Source organism: Diadema antillarum, unplaced genomic scaffold, assembly GCF_040938485.1.
Source record: "Diadema antillarum isolate AM-2024a unplaced genomic scaffold, OU_Dant_1.0 scf00000140, whole genome shotgun sequence".
NCBI lineage: Eukaryota > Metazoa > Echinodermata > Echinoidea > Diadematoida > Diadematidae > Diadema > Diadema antillarum.
Window position 1 is genome coordinate 769,722 of NW_027271029.1, and position 14,680 is coordinate 784,401.

At 38.4% G+C, this 14,680-nt stretch overlaps 1 protein-coding gene across 1 annotated transcript in view; it reads right to left on the reverse strand.

The window, feature by feature from the left end:
- LOC139721220 (unconventional myosin-If-like) overlaps nt 1-14,680 on the reverse strand; it is a 113,784-nt gene that overhangs the window by 57,304 nt on the left and 41,800 nt on the right. The window contains exons 8-15 of the mRNA XM_071632543.1: nt 12,535-12,638; nt 7,451-7,583; nt 6,400-6,596; nt 5,667-5,834; nt 4,561-4,644; nt 3,343-3,510; nt 2,230-2,315; nt 1,364-1,445 (exon numbers count right to left, since the gene is read on the reverse strand). Of these exons, the coding sequence (XP_071488644.1) occupies nt 1,364-1,445; nt 2,230-2,315; nt 3,343-3,510; nt 4,561-4,644; nt 5,667-5,834; nt 6,400-6,596; nt 7,451-7,583; nt 12,535-12,638 (1,022 nt within the window). The remainder of the gene's footprint in view (nt 1-1,363; nt 1,446-2,229; nt 2,316-3,342; nt 3,511-4,560; nt 4,645-5,666; nt 5,835-6,399; nt 6,597-7,450; nt 7,584-12,534; nt 12,639-14,680) is intronic.

The following is a 14,680-nucleotide window of genomic DNA, read 5'->3' on the forward strand; positions in this document are numbered from 1 at the left end:
GAGAATCGCCATTACGAATTGTGTTCAGCTTTATTACTGATCCCTATGTAAGTACACACACAGCTGAAGAATCTTGACTGGGAGTCGATCAATGAGTGACACTTTGATGCACCTATTTGCTGACCGGGCACTATTTACGGTTTTTTTAACCCTAAAAAGGCCGGTCGACATTTTTCGCGACTACTCCACTGCGCGAAATTTTTTGACTGCGGCGTCTGCTGACTTTTTACTTTCAAGTCTCGCGCATCTTTTGACACCATTTTCGCGAAAATTGCGCATATCGTTTCGACGCTGCACAACCTTTTATACAAAGTACATACCTTTCGGACCGAAAATGGCTCACAAACGTGATTTTGTGTATAAAGTCTAAGCAAATGGAGTTTTCTCTTCTTATTCATAAAGATATGATTATTTTCACTTTCATAGGCTGAAACTAATTAATTTTAGCATAATTACGCTTGAAATAGGTTCTGTCATAAATTTTGCGAAAAAAATGATAAAACAAAAGGTCGAAAAAACAAAGAAATATATAAGAAATTCATAAAACAATTAAAAAAATAAGAAATTGATTTTGATACCAGATTTTTTTTTCAAGTACATTGTTAGGAATGCTACAAATGTTATCACCAAAAATTAGGATTCTAGGAGCTTTATTTTCTGATTTAGAGCAAAAAGTAGGATTTTATGCATATATTAACATAATTAATCATTACGACAAAAATTTCCATTTCTTTTTGTATAGTTTGGTAGATTACGCCACAGGTAATGTATGTGCCAATTTTCATGGCGATTGCGCGAGCGACGGCCGAGATCTTGCGGGGGGGGGGGGGGGGGGGGGGGGGGGGAGGGGGGTTGAATCAACCCCTTCCCGGCCACAGAACACCCAAAAAAGCCCGGCCTGGTTAGGGTCAATGTACCCTGGTGGGCAGCGAATAAAGATTGTATCAATCTGACCATCCATGTTTCCCCACGCTACCTGGGGTCAATTTCACGTAAGTCTTACATGAGACTTTTTGCTCGCAAGACACACTTACGAGAGACGTCATGAAATGGATTCTACTTCTCTCTTTGAAGATCTCTCATAGCTATGTAAGAGCAACTTTGGCCATTCTGAGATTTATGTAGAGACAGTTATGTGATTACTTCATGAAAGTCATTACATAACTCTCAAAATGGCCAAAGTTGCTTGCACGTACAATGTAGCTATTACGAGACTTTCAAATCCATTTCATGAAGTCTGTCATAAGTGTGTCTTATGAGCAAAAAAGTCTCTCATAATACTTTCATGAAACAGGATCACTGGTCTCTCATTCAGACAGGGCAAGTCCTGATGTGGTTGCCCTGGAAACAGGTGAGATTTTACCTTGATCTTGCTGCTGGCTGTGCTGGGTCGAGACTTGGCCTGCCCCGAGACCTTCTCTGGGAACAGTGTGTGGAAAAATGAGCTGTATGGGGACAGAAGAACAAACACACCAGGTGGTACTCTTATCCAGAGTGGTATAAATTGCGTGTGGTATCCCCAGTGACCTACTGCATCCACACTAAACCATGTAAACCCTACTCAAACTATACCAAAATGATAACAAAAGAACGTTTGGTGCTAAGATAATCTGTGGTGTATCCCATTGAGTCCCAGGGCCACATTTCCATGGGTTGGTGTAGTTTCTTTTTGTTGGAAGTTTTACTATTCATTGTTAGTGTTTCATGAGGTACAGCAATATTTTTGTCTTTTTTTTCAGCTTTTTTTTTTTTTGGTTCATGCATTTTTATTGTTTGTTTCAGGTGCAGAAAGTCAAAGTGCTTCACTCATGATTTGTCTTGATTCTACCAAAACTACTACTGTTCTAGTTATTAATTTTACTGTATGAATCAAATCCAACCTGAACATGACATGGGTTTTTTTTTTTCTTTATGCTGATGAAACACAGTGCTATTGCCATCCCTGTAACTTAGACAGAGTTCAAATAGGTATACTGAATAGCCTTCATTTGCTACACATAATGAAAATATAATTTCTTCTTGACACTTGTCATACCACCCTATAAAAAGGATTTCATTGCATATGGGCACAACAGTTTAGAAGACTCTATAGTCTATGATTCCAAGAGCTGTAAAACACAAGACTGCAACATCCTCATGGATTCTACGCTCTATATGTAACATACAAAGTGCTTACTTTAACCATTGCCCATTAAAGTAACAAATTCACCCTAATATTTAGCATCTCACTTTTCACTTGACTGCATCAACTCGATCAGGTCAGTGAAGAGTACATCACGGTTCCTTTCACAGAATCCCTCCACAGTGTACCTCACCTGAAAACAAAAACAAACAAACAAAAAAAACCCACACATTTCAATCATCTCATATTTGAACAGCAATTTAAAGGGCTGGTACAGTATTGGTGGAGATGAAAATTGGGCTTGAACTTTTTTTGCGAGATACCAAGAAACACTTTTGAAATAGTCCAGAGCATACCATTTTAAGAGGAATTCAAAGTTTATTTCATAAAAATCGGGTTTGGAATAGCTGAAACATCCCAAAACAAAGTGAAACAAAACGATTGCAATAAAATGTGGGTCCCACACTTTACTAGGATCGCTCTGTTTTGGATATCTCGGCCATTTCAAAACCAATTTTCATCAAATAAACATTGAATCCCTCTTGGAATTACATGCTCTTTCATATTTCATTAGAGGTTTCTCACTATCTCACCAAAAAATGATAAAAACCTGCAGTTAAGGCTCAACTAAAACTGTATGATCCCTTTAACCCTTCTGGCAACACAGACTTTCAGAGAGTCCAGATGGACCAAGAACTCTTGTATCAGAAAAAGCAAGAATTACCATGACTGTAATACTGCTACTGAGGCTTTTTTCTTTGTGGTGCTTGCATCAGCTCCTATACCTCACGGAGCAGGTGGTTTTAACATGCCTCTAAGTTGTGCAAGACATCAGAAAATCAAATAGTGTCAAAACTAAGTCTTCACATCAAGTCTTTGGTGATGTACACCCCACGTGGTACTCAATGGATACAAAACATCACGGGCATATGGCAGAAGGGAGAAGAATTCAGGTATGCCAAGAAGAACAGGAAGGATGGTTGGAATAGAGGGTCTTTCTTGTTACGTCACTGCACGAGGCTACAAGTACAGTCAAATATCAAGAGTTTTAGACATCATGTGCTCTGTTGGTCACCAGGGGTCACTCTCTCAATTCCTTTACTAGAAAAAGGTGAGGAGCTAAATACTTTTGACAAATGTATATCAAATAACATTTCCAGCCAACAGGTACTTTTCAAAGAGAACAAAATCTTCATGATAATCATGTCACCCTCCCTCACCTGTCCAGCGTAGTGATGGATGACGAACCCTCCGCTCAGGACCTGGTAGTGCTGATGCGTTCCCACGGCGCTGTTCATCTTCTGCAGCAGCTTCTCATCGGCGCCTTCGCTGACAGCGTGCATGGTGGCACACACATCGTCAAGGATACACATGATCCCAGGAGGTATCTACCAAACATCAACAATGGAGGTTGTTGTTTGTTCATTACTTTTTTTTTTATAGCGTTTACCTATCTTTTTTTTAAATATTATTTTTCTGGCGGGAAGGTAGGGAATGATACCTAGGGGGAGGGAGGGTAGGCAGACAGATGTGAACTGTGTGGTGTATGATGACTAGCTAAAAGTTAGGGCAAGGGAATATCAAATGGAAGTTCCCGTTATTAAACTTATACATAACATACATGACACTTCAGGCATATACAGTTAAACCTGTGTACCAGGAACGCTCAAGGGAAATACGAAATGTGGTTGTTGAAGACAGGTTCTATGCAGAAGTTATTGTGAGAGATATCTTTGATGTCCTGTACGCAGAGTGCATGTACACCACAGTATTACATTATGCAAATATAATACTTATGTAAACTTATTCATGTTTGCTGGTCTCCCTGAATCAAACAATCACCACTTGTCTAAAGAGTAATCGACAAGTTTCAGTTGCATTGTCGACAGGTTTCAGTTGTAGTGAGCTGGATATTTCCCATACAGCACACCTCTGGAAGGTTGTTGGAAACACTTTTTTAATCATTTATACAGCAGAACCGAATCTGTGGTTGTTGTTTGGTCATGTTAGGCAGGTGTTCCCTGTGCACAGATTTAAACAATGTGTTTTTGTTTTTTCAGGGGATTTTCATGTGGTCCCTATTAATAGGTGGTCAGTATAGACAGGTGGTCTCTAGAGCAGGTTGGACTGCATGACTATGAGATGTGATTGGTAAATCTACACAAAATACATTGACCAAGTACATCAGTAAAAGCTGAACAATTAAGGACATATGAGCATCACTGGCAATTAACAGTTTTCGGTTTTAGGATTGTGAGTGTTGTTATCATCGTTATCACCAATACCATTATGTCACTGACAAAAGTAAGTTTCTTTAGGATAGTAACAACATAACTATATGCCCCATCATACAAACGTACAACTTTCTGCCAAAACATGTGTTAATATAAAATTGTATTTTCAGCAAAGGAGATACAAGAAATGTAAATCGTTATTACTTTGCTTTCGATGAGATCACACACAATCTTGTTGTTGAAGTAGTCGATTTGCTTCCACTTGATTCCTTCTGAGATGTATTCTTCCTGAAATACAGAAATGAACGACAAAAGAGGTAACAATTGTTAACAAAATATAAGCTTCACCAATAACTAACATCTTTTTCAATGAACTCTCCTATGAAGTGAGTTTAAATGATTTGTTTGTATCACTTTCTCAACATGGTCTCTACCAAAGTGGTAGCTGCACCTGTAACACAGACACTACTTTCCCACCCAAGAGCTGTGAAGATGCAAATGGTACAACCCCATGATACAGCTTTAGCACTGCTCTTACAGAACACCCCACCGTCATCATTGCAACATCTTTTTAAGGTACCCCCTCTGCTCCCAAGTATCAAAGGAAAGTATGACGCTTCCACAGAAAGGGAAACAAAATTTAGGATTCGCAGAGCCAAGTCTGTTGTACCAGAGTCCATCCACATACTGCTTGCCATTCTTTATTCTAGTATTGACTACAACTGTCTGTTTTATGACCTTTCGACGACACTGCAGCCCTCAAAGCACTTTGCAATGTATTATTAAGGCATTCGCTGGACTCTTCTTACATTACTTACTCATTACTTTCTCTCTTTGCTCCATATTCATCAGGCTATTACTTTTTGGGCATACTGTAAAACGAGGAATGTTCGCGTGCATTTTAATGTCGTGAATTTCGCGAGCGCCAAGATTCGCGAAATTAAAATGCACGCGTAATTTCTTATCTACACTATATGCATTGAACGCAAGTGGCAATTCGCGAAAATTTCTTGCCACGAACAAGGCCGTCGGCTCCAATTCGCGAAAATTTCGTGCCGCGAATATATCTTGTTTTACAGTACATACTCTCTAAATCGAGCAATGTTAACAGTTTGTTTCCCAACAAGCATCCATGTATACACCCCTCATTTGAAAGGTGTATTCTGGATAAGTCCCAAGCTAAAAAAATACAGGCGTTATAGTAGCAGGCCCTGAACCCTAAACCTCATTTAAGACTGCAGTGTGTGATCCTCTAGACCGCAACATCTGCCCTGAGGATCAAAGATGGAAAGATCAAGCTGCAGTCTTACCTGCTCTGCCTTCAGAGTGAGCTCAATGAAGATCTGCTGGAGCTTCTCGTTGACAAAGTTGATGCAGAACTGCTCGAAGCCATTCTGCTGGAAGATCTCGAAGCCGTAGATGTCGAGAACCCCGATGGCGATCTCCTCCCGATCCTTCTGCATGGCACGGTTTATTGACTGGGGAGGAAGGCAGGTCACACAAAAGATACAGTTCAACACCTGATAGTTTGATTATGAAGCACCTACTATAATTATATTCATTTGTTCTTTCCTATCATGAAATGTGCATGTCAGCACTCTCTGTTCACAAAAGGGTGAATTGCATCAATCAAGCAGCTTAGAGGAATAGGACCTAAAGACAAGTAATCTCTTGCTCATCATTTAAAACAGAATTTTAATTTCTTATTGAATGTGCACATTCCTTTGATGTATTACTGAGATATGGTATGGCAAATGTCATTCTCCATGTTTTTTACAGGAGCTATGACATGATTTTGTTGAAAATCCTTTTGATATTCCCTTTCAATTGTTCTGACACTGTGACATCGTAAATTGTTGTAGAGTTTCCATCAAGAGATGGCAGCACATTAAATCAATCAACATTTTCAAAATACATTACTTCTACACAAAGTGTCCAATTGCTGTCAAACTTTCACTGAGCATTTCACCAATCTCTTCAGCATTTTTTTTTTCTGCATTAACTGCTCTGGTCCAAAGGTAAGTTTGGGGCAGATCCACTCACATCGACGAGGAAGTCAAAGAGGCGGGAGTGGACAGCCTTGGCGAGGGCGTCCCGCGTGTACGCAGCCTGTTCGGGGTTGAGCGTGACCTCGATGGACTCCGCCTTCCCGCCCCACTTGCTGTCCATCCTCCGACTGGTCAGCTTTTGTCGTAGTGCCTCACGGTCAATGCCCAACAGGAATGCAGGGAAGTCCAGAACTATTGGAGGACAAAAATGGATGCGGATGTTCAAAACTTCATTCTTGACCAATGCAGGGATAGAATCATTATGAAACAAATCTAGCAGACACGACATTAATTTTCCATCTTTACTCTGTGTAGGAAGCAATTATTACTCAATACAATATGCTAACATTCAAAATGCTCATAACTTTATTTTGTTTTGGTCAAATTCTACACAGGTTTTCATCGGACTGCCACTTCTGTATTCTGTACAACACCTTCAGGGATAGAATCATTATAAAACAAATTTAGCAGACACGACATTACTTTCCCATCTTTACTCTGTGTAGGAAGCAATCATTGCCGGTACTCCATACGATGTGCTAACATTCAAAATGCTCATAACATCTATTTTGTTTTGGTCAATTTCTACACAGATTTTCATTGGACTGCTACTTCTATATTGCGTATAACACCGTCTACATGTACTTACAGGCAAGTTTCCTCGTGGCATATTTTTTCATCAGACTTGTGAACATCAAATATTTAATACGAGTAACTGTCCTTTCAGATTTGTTAAACATTACGAGTAACACTCGCTGATCATGTACCTGTCAAGTAAGGGAACATATTTGTAAACTTCTAACATCTGCAATTCCTAAACCTACAAATTTTACAGAGAAATCCAAAGGTTTCAGTTTCCCCTGAAAACTGATGTGGGCTCACGTCAGCGCTCTTCAAAATCATAGTACATGGTATTAAAGTACAGAGATCATTCTCTGTCATCTGTCGCCAGAATGGAACGACAGTGGCAAGAACAAATGCCCCCTGTCAATTTACAGTTTCAGAAGAGGAGGAATGGATGGATGTAAGCACTACAATGTACATACACTCATCGTCGTGCACCACTGCATAGTTGCCCTTCTCCACAAACTGCAGGTTGCCAAGGTGCAGGATGCCCGCCACGCAGGACAGGACATTCTCCTGATCTTCCTCCGAGATGCCGATGACTGACATGGCATTCTGGGATAGCATTGCAACACAGAGAAAGGGGGAATGAAATCAAAAGGGTCAATTTCAACAACAACAACAAAAACACCAAAAACACGTAAACAGCACAAGAGCACTTCATGAGAGAATAAGCACTTCACAGCACAGCCATGTGACTATGAATTTAAAGCTAATGATGATACTGACAAGTGACAAGAACAAACATGAATTCAGATTCATGATCGCATAAAGCCACTACAGACAGAACAATAACAAAGGTGATGATACACTCAAACTATTTAAGGTGTCAACAATAACAATATAACATGATAATAATAAATGTGATAATAATAAAAATATAATATTGATAATAATAATAATAATAATAATAATAATAATAATAATAATAATAATGATAACAATAATGATAATAATAATGAAAATGATAACAATGATAATAATAATAATAATGATAATGATAATAACAACAACAATAATAATAAGCAATAATGATAATAATAATAATAATAATAATAATAATAATAATAATAATAATAATAAGCAAAAATAATAATAGATAACAATGGTCATGTCATAATTGCATGAGTATTCACATCATATTTTTTCAGCTAATGATATGATGATAAAAACAGCAATGACAATAATAACAACAATCAAAGATTCCAGGACATACATTATTTACAAGCTGGAGAAAAAAAAAAAAACTGTTATAAATACATACACATGTAGCGATACATGTACAAAGAAAATTATTTCATACATAAGAGCCAAGGATGAGATATAGGTTTGATGTATATAGCTGCCAGCCTACTGTAATGGAAATCAATTAAATCAGTAGATTTACTATTCAATATCATTTTGCCAGCTGCTGACACAAGTACATGCATTCTCTACTGCCTCCAGGTCGCACCCAACCTTGACATCAATTATTTTTTTCTGAATGAGTTCCCCATCTCCACCCAACCTAAATCTCCAATATTTGGATCCACTTCACAACATATCAACGTCCAATCTTCACAGCATTGGTCAAACTTTTGGCTCATCCTGGTGGGGTACTGGCATTTGCGACACTTCACACAGATTGCTTTGCCAAAAGAGAGGATTACCGTAATCCATTAACTGTGACAATTCTCCCCAAAATGTACAAATTCACAACTTTTCACTCAAACACTGATTTTGTAGTGTGTGTAGTTGGCACAGCAGCCGCACACACTCCATCAAGCTGACAGATTTTCAAGCCCATTCAGTGCAGCATTTGTCACACCATTGTCAGCCATGCTATCAATTCCAAGCTTGCATCTGGTAAAGATTGTTGTATTTTCTCAGCAAGGCAACTATCACACTTACAATATCTTTAATTTGATGGAAAATGAAAGGGCGAGCAAAAAATGGGGAGAGCATGAGTCAAATACTTTTTCTCTTTCCTTATTCATGCTGCCATACTAGCTGCTCATAATGCATATTTTAAAGGATGGTTAAGACCATTGTACCTACACACTGTACATGTAGTTGCGCATCTGAAACTCTCACTGCAAAGATGAACATTGGCCATGAGCCGTTCACATGAAGGCTTGGTCTTAATTGCAGTTTCAGTATCACTGGCAACTTTCTAGGCTACAAGGCACTGGTCTGCATAATGTACACGCATTCTCACGCTCTGCATCGATAGGATGAGAGCACTCTTATATTATCTATTTATCATTTATAAGTACAGATTCTATCCCTATTATGTTACTCCTGCAAATAAACACACTATCAATTAAAAAAAAAAGAAGATAAATCATTTTTTCTACACTATGTTTACATTCTCGACCATTTTGCTTACTGTGTTGGCCAGGATCAAATCGAATCAAATCGAATCGAATCGAATCGAATCGCATTGCATGGCATGGCATGGCATCGAATTGAATCAAATCAAATCAAATCAAATCAAATCAAATCACATCTCAGTCACACTCTCCTGCCGTTCTATTGATTAGACCGCAGATGAGATTAATGGTTGCATTAGCAGACTGATAATCAATTGTAAGCTGATGATTAGCAAGGTGTAGTATGATAAATTGCAACTCTGATCGATCAATGGTGCGGGACACAACGTTGTAAACTCGTCTTGGTCGTTCAAGTGAACCCAACGCAAAGCTTTGCTTCTCATAATCAAAAGACTATGCCAAAGCTTGGAAGGCTACATACATGTATTCCTTTCATTCATACATCTTCTCCACCAACATTGTATCGAGTACACTTGAGACTTCATTCATATGAATAGGAAGTGGGGGCGGGGGATAGACATACCCAGAAACCCCTATAGGTATTGTTCTTGTAATGAGAAAGAAATTGGGGGTGGGGTAGAATGATAGGGTGTGAGGAGGCTACAACGTACATAAATTGATATATTAATCATTTCCTGCAGGGATAGAGCCTATAGGATGTGGCGAGTGGTGAAAGTGATTGAAATATCATGTGTAGGTGCCCAAAGAGACATATGCCGTTGATTATTAGCTCATTTCCCCAGGCTGCATCTTTACATTTTACATGTACAGAGAATTGCACAACGTCGTGACTGGATAGCATGGCTCTGATGTTAACAGGATCATGATGGATTGCACAGCGCACAGAGCCGCGACTGTCCTAGCGATGAAATACAGGGCAATAACAGTGACAGGTCACGGAGCAGTCTTCCATTTGGATTTATAGGCTGCTACAATGTCCGCAATAAACCCTGCTGTAGTTTCCTGGTAGTTGGCTGTTTCTCCCTCTCCCCCCCCCCCCCCCCCCCCAACACACACACACCCTGCCAAACATAATGGAGGTTCCAGTCTGGAAAGAAGGCTATCAATAATGATATGATGTACGTCCAGGACAATGCCATGCAATGTCAGAAGGACACACTCTATGTGTAGCTGTATGGGTCATCAACTTAGATCCCTGCATGGGTGTGTCTTGCTGGAACACCTCATGTAGGTTAAATAGTCTCCATGCAAGGCCAATGTTGATGAAAACTGAACAATTTATTAACACTGTTGAGGTGTTAGCGCCATTGAACTGGGCAGTTAGTGTTAACTAAACAACATGACATCACACTCTATCTCGAAACTAAATACTTATATAAGTTATATTAGATTTAATGGCAAATCACATGAGTTACCGAGATAGGAATAGAAGCTAACCTATATGGAAAGTTTGATGCTTTCAAACCAAGCCATAAAAACAACTCATCAGTACGAGCAAAGCATACTACAAGGAACCTCTTAATAATGATAATGATAGTAATAATGCATACAATTACTATAAAGAAAAAAAACCCAAAACACAAACAAAAACAAAACAAAGAGAATAAACACTTTGCTCTTCCAACAATCGTAGATATCATACCATTAACATTGATACAGACCTATTCTGTTAGCTGTAAACTCCAATTTTAAGTAACCACTTTATACAACAGTGACAGGGAAGGAGGTAAGAGAGTGTGGACTGTTGGGTCAGAGTTCACTGGCTGTGTAAAGCTCTACAAATGATGTTGTCGCTCAAGTTGTATCTGCTACGTCGTATGGATTATATCCAGTAGATCGGTGATTGCAGCATTTGCAAGCACTATGGGATATCCCATAGATCAGCTTTGAAGCTTAATGGATAATAGTTTCAGTTATTGAAGTATTAAATATTTTCAGTATTGAAAATGGATAATGGTTTCAGTTATTGAAGTATTAAATATTTTCAGTATTGAAAGAGAAAGAGCATCTCCCTTTCATCTAGACGGACAGGAGTGAATTACTTTCAGACAAAGGAAAAGCCATTTCCTGAATCCTGCACTCACAGTTATTCATATAAATGATTGATATGACAATCAGCCTACTTCCACTGCCTGAGTAGCCTTTAGCAGTCCTTGAATACACACATATGTGGTAATGAATAGATGAAAGTGAAGAAGCTTCACAGTAAAAGTTGAAGCACAAAACTTGACGTGCAAAGATGATAATGAACCAGGAAAGTGAGTCAAGTGGATGAGAATATCAACATGTGTGAGAGAGTACTATCATTGTCACACATGGAAGCAAGCTAGATATCTCACAATTCTCACAGAGAAAGTACATCAGCCCTATATCATACTCGCTCAAAGATCTCTTTACAAAACTACAAAAGCACTTGGAGAGCATAGACCTCTGCCAAGCCAGCAACTAATTTCCACCCTTACACACAAGCAATTTCCCCAAATAGAAGCCTTTTGTTTACGTCACTGCACGGCGCCATGCAGAGCATGCGCTTCAGTGCGCGTATGTAAACCTCCCAGTTCATTGACCTTATATGCCAAAAGACGAAAAATCCTTCAAAAATCCATAAAAATTCTCGGATCACTACCAAAATTGAATGAGGTGTTCCTTGCGTCAATATTGACTTTTTGTGCAAGTTTCGTTTGAATCTGTACACAATTTTTTGAGTTATTTTGCAAACAGACAAACCAACGCCGATGATCACTTAACCTCCTTCCTTGGCGGAGGTAATTTATTTTCCCCTAACCCTTGATGTGCTCTGAGTGCTGAGTAGCACAGAAAAACCCAAAGAAAGGGTTCAAATCAACAAAAGACAACTACTGTAAACATAGAAATTTTTGCAGTGCATTAATTTTTGTGTATTTAGCACTACTTCTGGCTAGCGTAAATTCTGAAACCCACAAAATAATCATCACAATTTTCTCTGCACATTCTGAATGGGTTGACAACTGCACAGTGCGAATTCAAGAACCCATGAATATGTTTTTGAGCCCCTCAGCGCTAAAAATCAATCAGCAAAAAACATTGACATTTCCAGTACGAGTATTTAACTTCCATTTACCAAGACATGGAAAGCATAGCTCCCTGGAACTGTAAACATTTATTCCTGTGACACGCTGGAGTCAGATAAGCCATGTGTCAAAGCGACAGGAATCAACCCATGTGAGAGTCAACAGATTAACCAGTCAACTCACCAGGGTGTCTTTGAACTCCTTGGCGTCATTGGTGCCATCCACTACGTAGGACCCGCTCTGGTTCAGATAGAAGTAGTAGTCTGGTGACGTCAGCCCGAGGTTCTCTGCAGGTAAAGTGGGACGGAAGAGCAAAGAGTTACACTGAATTCTTTTGTACAACGTACCATAAAAGAGTTCTTGCCAAAAGAGACAAAACAAGAGCCCTGTGGGTATAGGACTCACCTGCCTGTGACACATTGGCTTCATGGCACTTCACTTGAGGCAAACTACTGTAAAAGTGGAAATTTTTCCACTGTTGAAATTTCCACACATGTTGCATGCCATGAAACTTGCACAAAAATTCAAGCATGCAAATATTTTTGCTTCCTATGCATGTGATAATATCTTATATTTTGATTCTGCGGAACTTAAAACACATGAAATTCATCTTACCTGGACGAGCGCAATGGATTACTCATGTAAAAAATTCCACCTCTACAGAATTTCAAACAAAGTGCTACAACACCCTTTCTATAATCCCCCCACCCCCACCGAGCCATTCAGCAGCTGAAAAATATAAAATTTTGGCCCCATCCCAAGGGCAACCCCTGGAGCACCAGCATCATCTGGGCCATTCTCAGATTAAGTGTTCAATTCCCTGTGAGTAAAACCGAAAAATCAACCACAAAGTAATACATTCAAAGATGTGTTTTCGGTAACTTCAAAACCGGTCAAATACGAGACAAAAAGTGGAACATTCTAAATGATGGCCATTCATTGAGTAAAAATGAATTGAAATAGAGCATCATATATGATTTTTGATCACCAATCAGATACGTTACCGCAAATTTACATGTTGCAATGGACTCCTAACTTTGAATTAAATTCATTGTTTTGATCCAATTTCTGTTCAGGAAAAGACATCTGTCCCCCCTAAAGATTTTGGGGTTTTTCAAGAGGTAAAGATGTTGTCATCCCTTGCTAATTGGTAGAAATTATTTGTGTGGTAGGTTAAAATATGTTTTTTGCTGAAATGAAATATAACCTTAAGATTCACTTTGTGTTTTTAGCAAATTTCGCTTACAAATAAAGTTTCGAATCCCACAAATCATGCAAAGGGAACGATCCGATCTGGAATTTCCACAGGTAACAAATATGAATTGCTTTCCTGGGGAAATAACTATTGAAAAACATCGAATCACCTTTGGTAACGTATCTGGTAAAATATAAGTAATAATTTTAGCTGTGTATGAATTAATAAATATCACCTGTTTAATTATTTACCTCATGAATTGATGTAAAAATGAATGATGTAAGCCCAAATTAACCATTTTAAACATTGTACTTAATATCTAAACTATGAAATGTAGTGGAAAAGAGCCCAAAATGTGAAAGCTGAGTTCTTCATTCACAGAATATTCTCATCTTACGTCTGAATGTATTCATCCATCTGACTATAAATATTCATTAAGTTTTGATGGATAACACAAACAAGGTTTAAAAAATATATTTTTGCAGGCACTTAGAAGGAAGTAGGTACAGTCTTTATGAACTCGATATGCTAAACAGTTGTTTGACCTATGGTAACGTATCTGGCTCATCCCTTTTAATGAAAATGAATAAATAATTGTTCAACTTATCAATGAATTTTGAGTAGTTCTTCATATGTTGAAAAACACTAGAATAAATATGCAACAGAACACTGAAACTTTTCTCGGAAGCGTTTCATAAACTACTTTTTACTCTTTCAAAGTTTGGTAACGTATCTGGCGTACCGTAAATGAATCTGTCGGTGAAGTTACAGAGCAATTTCTACTGAATATTCTTCATTTTGAACATAACTTTAATTTTTTATGGAAGCGTCTTTCTATGCAGAATTGTTTTATGAACACTTTGTTTTACATAACATTATTTGTCACCGTGGGTGCCCTGAATTATACGTAACGTATCTGCTAAATCTGAAAAGCAAAAAAACTGATATGCTGAATCTTAGCTTCGTCTTGTAAAATAAACGTTCAAAGTTGTTGCATAGAATATGAAAGTGGCTGGGTTTTATACAATAGAACTTTGGAGTTTATGAGCACACAACGATTTGTTTGTAAAAACATTTACAATTTCTTTTCAGCATTTTGATTATGTGGTAACGTATCTGTCGAAAAACTTGGCA